Below are 5432 nucleotides of genomic sequence, written 5' to 3'. Positions count from 1 at the left end.
CCCCCCCCCCCCCCCCCCCCCGGGACCCATTTCCATTCCCAGCCACGGCCTGATCGCGGCGCATTTGCACCTGCCATCCTCGCTCTCTCATTTGCCCGCCAATACATAGACTGAAAGGCAACAGATGGCTTCCCCCGGATCCTACATTTGCGATTTGCTAGCTGACCATGCCATTGCCATGCATACGTAGGAGGAAATCAAGATCAAGGCAGCAAACAAACGAACGCGCGCGAAATGCTGAGCTATATTAAACCGCGCCACCACCGGTGATCACTCGCTGCGCGCACCACCAGCCAGCCACTCGTCGATCACCCACCCCTGGCCATGCCGTCGACGCGCTGACAGGCATCGTTCGCTCCGGCACGAAAGGAGGAGGGGCCGCCCGGCGTCATCGATCGAGCACTGCCTCCGCAAGGACGCACGCCATCGTACGTGGTCATGCCCTCCGGCGCCGGCGGCAAGGGCATGCCCAAGTCCAAGGCCTCCTTCTTCCTCTACGGCCTCCTCCTCTACGTGCTCCTCCCCGTGCTCGCCGTCTACGTCGTCGCCCTCGCCCTCTCCCCGCTCTACTCCGGCTCCTGCCCGCCGGCCGAGGGCGCCAGCAATGCCGTGGCTCGTCTCGCGGCGGGCGCGGGTGGCGACCGCAACGCTTCTTCTTCGTCCTCGGCGATGAATATGGTGCCGCGTTCGCCGGCCCCGATGGCGCGGCGCGTGCGGAAACCGAAGCCGTCGGCGGACGCGGCGCCGACGGGGCTGCGGCACATCCTGTTCGGCATCGGCGCGTCGTCCAACATGTGGAAGAGCCGCAAGGAGTACATCCGGGTGTGGTGGCGGCCGGGGAAGATGCGCGGGTTCGTGTGGCTGGACAAGCCGGTGCCGGAGTACTACTCCCGGAACTCCTCCACGGGCCTCCCCGCCCTCAAGATCAGCGCGGACACGTCCAAGTTCCCCTACACGCACGGCGCCGGCAGCCGGTCGGCGCTGCGGATCTCCCGCATCGTCTCCGAGAGCTACCGGCTGGGGCTCCCCGGCGTGCGGTGGTTCGTGATGGGCGACGACGACACGGTGTTCTTCCCGGACAACCTGGTGGACGTGCTGTCCCGGTACGACCACACGCAGCCCTACTACATCGGGAACCCGTCGGAGAGCCACATCCAGAACCTCATCTTCTCCTACGGCATGGCGTTCGGCGGCGGCGGGTTCGCCATCAGCCGCGCGCTGGCGGCGCAGCTGGCGCGCATGCAGGACGGGTGCATGCACCGGTACCCGGCGCTGTACGGCAGCGACGACCGCATCCACGCGTGCATGTCGGAGCTGGGCGTGCCGCTGACCCGGCACCTGGGGTTCCATCAGTGCGACATCTGGGGCGACGTCCTTGGCCTGCTGGGGTCGCACCCGGTGGTGCCGCTGGTGACGCTGCACCACTTCGACTTCCTGCAGCCGGTGTTCCCGGCGGCGAGGACACGGACGGCGGCGCTGCGGCGGCTGTTCGACGGGCCGGCGCGGCTGGACCCGGCGGCCGTGGCGCAGCAGTCGGTGTGCTACGACCGGGAGAAGCAGTGGACGGTGTCGGTGTCGTGGGGGTTCGCGGTGGTGGTGGTGCGCGGGGTGGTGTCGCCGCGGGAGATGGAGACGCCGATGCGCACCTTCCTCAACTGGTACAAGCGCGCCGACTACACGGCCTACTCCTTCAACACGCGGCCCGTGGCGCGCAACCATTGCCAGCGCCCGCAGGTGTACTACATGCGGCGGTCCCGCATGGAGCGGCGGCTCCGGCGGCGGCGCACCAACGCCACGCTGGAGACCACCGTGACCGAGTACGAGCGGCACACCCCCGCGCCCAACGTCACGTGCCGGTGGCGCATCCCCGACCCCGCCGCGCTGCTCGACCGCGTCGTCATCGTCAAGAAGCCCGACCCCGACCTCTGGAAACGGGTACGTATCCATTCCTTCATGGCATAGTTCTTCCTAATTGACGGTGCTGATGAATCGAGCTCGATCGTGTTCGTGCGTGCGTGTAGTCTCCGAGGAGGAACTGCTGCAGGGTGGTGTCGTCGCCGAAGAACGGGACGAAGCTGGACCGGACCATGGCCGTCGACGTGGGTGTCTGCCGGGACGGCGAGTTCGCCCGAGTTTAGCCAGCCAGCTAGGTAACCTTCAATAACACCCTAGAACTTCCCTTCATCATGAATGATGCGCTCTGATTTTCCTCTGTTTGCGCAGGGGAGCTAGGAGAGTTAGGTCACAGTAAAACGCAAGCGAGCAGCCAGGATCATCAACTACGTAGATCTGGTACAAGGGGCCGGCATGCAGGTCGGATCGAGCGGCGCGAAGCAGCAGCAGCTCGCAACGGCGCGCTAGTAGCTTCGGGCAAATGAAAACGTAGATTTAGCAGCTTCAGGGCAGGTGCGAGACCGGTGCAATGGGATTACGGGAGCATACAAGGGGACATCTGTGTGAGATCTCATATTAGGTGAGATCTATGAGATCGATTTTTTGGAAATAGAAATGCATGTTCAAACATTTTCAAGTTTTTTTAGACACACAGGAATGTTTGATGTACAACCTTACAAAGTTTCACCTCCTAATTCAGCTCACATTAATAGAAACTAAAAAGACAAAATTGGATGTGAATAGTATCAAAGTACTCTTCACTCGAAGCTGCTACTATTCACATTTGAATTTGTCTTTTTTTGAATTTTTGAATGTACATCGAATTTTAAGCTCTTTTTTTTTGTGAGTTATAGACATACCACACATGAATGTTGTAAAATAATTTCAGTTTTTTTATTGAAATGTTTAAATATGATTTTTTGGTTTGATCTCACGATCTCACCTAAATGTGGGATCTCATACAAGTTTTCCCCAAAACATACACTTCATTTTTGTTCATTTGGCATGCTGAAATGTGTCATGTATCATGGGCAGGCCGCAGGCCCGATAATATTGTGGCTCATAGATGGCTCGAACCGGGCCATGGTGTGAAATTTAGTCTAGTGTTATCAGCCCAAACTTAGCCAGCCCAACCCTAGATTCAAGGACAATGTTTTTTTTTTTTTGCAATAAATAGACTTTATTCCTCAAATAATCGACATATCGTTTACTAGCAAATGAGAAATAAAGTTTCAAGGACAACAACGTTAGTTCAAAGGCTACCCTAGAAAAAATTCCACGACAAGCGCTTACACTCATGTTTCATTCATTCATCAATAACAATATTATGGGCCATTTTGATTCGCAAGAAGCCCCAAAACCAGAATAATGATAAAACACAATATCATTATATCTTACCAATTTTTGTGAGGTTATGTTTTCGCTAAAATATGTTTGATTGAACTATAAAAGACCTGAGATATCTTTACAAGATGTTCTGAGTGTATGTGAAGTTGCTCATAAAACATAGTTCAAAGGAACCCTTGAATAAATTCCTTTCGGAATCAATCTTGTGAATCAAACACCTGACAATGATGAATTTGTAATAGTTTCAACCTATGAAAATGTTTTGTTTAGAGGGACTATGGTGGGCTTACACCGGCCAACTTTTCATTGAGGGCTATTAGAGAAGACATCGTACAAGGTTTAAATACAACAGCAAGGAATAGCCTGCATGCCTTTGAAAGCAAGCCAAATAAATAGTTTGCACCTGTTTGGGACATAATTCCTCCAAGTGGCCGATGAGAAGGGCTCCAACGGTTTTTCCACCAAATTGCAGCATATGCTGATCCTATCGTCGAGGCAACTAGTGTGACCGTCGTTTTCATACGAATTCAAGGAAATAACAAACAAAATTGCACGCAGGCCATTAAGTTCAGCAAGCGCCACGGTGGAAATCCTAGGGTGTAGGTTTAGGCTCCTCCCAAAATCCCGATGACTGAAGTGTTGTCTCGTGGAGTGTGGGAATAGAACGGGGTAACAATTAGCAAGACACACGTCAATCGGCTAGACATCTTTCGAGAGGCGGTGGAACGACCATCGCTGATCTTGACCAAAATTAATTGGCGGAATGGAGTTAGTGCGAAAAAATGTGAAAATGCTTTGAATCAGAAGGGCCCTCAATTAGTTTGTATGACAAACACATACATGTATGGCACCTAACCTGTTTAGCCTAATCTAAAGTAGCACGCGACCTTTGGTTCACCAAGAACTGCAACTTTTGAAGATAGATTTTCCATGCCAAGAGCTCTTACTCTCATTCCACTCATTCATTAATAACATGAGTGTGGCCCTCATGGCTTTGCATGACTCCAAATTACGAGCACAAGACTACAAGCCATGTGATTAAGATAAGGGTATGTTTATTGATTTCTGAGAGGCGTAGGATGCAAGTAATCTCACTCAAGGAATCCTGTAATTAAAAAATAAAAAGCCTCGTACAGAATCAATGGTATAAAACCATATACACACATGAATTGGTAAAAGATGAAAAAAGGATCAAGGTCTTACGAGTAGCAGCTTGGAAAATCAATAATTGCATTAAGATACATGATAAATATTCACTAAGTTCTCGCAATTGGATAAAATTTGCAAATTTCACCCCCCCCCCCCCCCTCACCCCCGGTTTGAGCTTTGTGACATATTTTACCCCATATTTAGGAAATTCGCAATAATACCCCCAATTGATTAGAGTTTTGCCACATTTTACCTTATTTTGTTTTTATTCTCCAATTTTATGCTGAGTAGGCATGCCTCGTATGCTGCGTTTCCCCACTCTAACTTGGCGTCTGGTTAATATAGCTGTGTGGTTTATTTATCTTCTCGTTTCATAAGGATGGGTCCTACCTGTAAGGATGAGAGAAAGAAATCAAAAAATGGAATTGCAAGTTTTTAAGATAAATTTTCCCACGACAAGAGCTTTACCCACTTTATATTTATTCATTAATAACATGACTGCAGACCTTTTTGCTTTGCATGACTCCAAAAGTACAATAATATAAAAAAAAATACGAGCAGAAGATTGGACGCCCTATGATTAAGACATGGATATGTTTATTGATCCGTGAAAAAGTGTAGGATGCAAGTATTCCCAGTCAAAGAACCGTGCAATTGAGAAATAAAACGTCTCGTATGCCCTGAATGGTGTAGAAGACCATATGCACGTGTTCATTGGTAAAAGACAACAATGATCAAGGTCTCACTAGTACTCCCTCCGTTCTAAAATAAATGTCTCAAATTGTATTAGAGCTTGAGACAGTTATTTTGGAACGGAAGGAATAGCATATTTGAAAACCAATAATTGCAATATAAAGTGGGTAAGAGAAAGAAATTGAGAAAACATATGGTTGGACGGGTATTGACGAGTGGTGGCGTCAAGAAATGAAGGCTGGGTATTCACCCAATATTTTTTGCTTTAAATGTAGTACATGAACCAAACAACACACATCTAGCAATATATGAACAAAACAACACTAGCATAACGGTAATAATAATATTTC

The 5432-nt window shown here is 50.1% G+C and overlaps 1 protein-coding gene across 1 annotated transcript; it reads left to right on the top strand.

Annotated features, from left to right (window-relative positions):
• Positions 1-438: 438 nt before the first annotated feature.
• Positions 439-2138, top strand: LOC123450869. The gene is made up of 2 exons (XM_045127921.1): positions 439-1935; positions 2022-2138. Exons 1-2 carry the CDS (start codon positions 439-441, stop codon positions 2136-2138), a joined length of 1614 nt encoding a protein of 537 aa, XP_044983856.1.
• Positions 2139-5432: the final 3294 nt, after the last annotated feature.

The sequence above is a fragment of the Hordeum vulgare genome, chromosome 4H, assembly GCF_904849725.1.
Source record: "Hordeum vulgare subsp. vulgare chromosome 4H, MorexV3_pseudomolecules_assembly, whole genome shotgun sequence".
In the NCBI taxonomy this organism is placed as follows: Eukaryota; Viridiplantae; Streptophyta; class Magnoliopsida; order Poales; family Poaceae; genus Hordeum; species Hordeum vulgare.
This window is presented reverse-complemented; position numbering and strand designations above follow the sequence as displayed.

What these genes read in the sequence shown, in the direction of transcription:
- LOC123450869 (XM_045127921.1), top strand. Translation starts at nt 439, where the DNA reads ATGCCCTCCGGCGCCGGCGGCAAGGGCATGCCCAAGTCCAAGGCCTCC. An exon ending in ACCCCGACCTCTGGAAACGG is followed by an intron (nt 1,936 to 2,021) that starts GTACGTATCCAT and finishes GCGTGCGTGTAG; the next exon opens with TCTCCGAGGAGGAACTGCTG.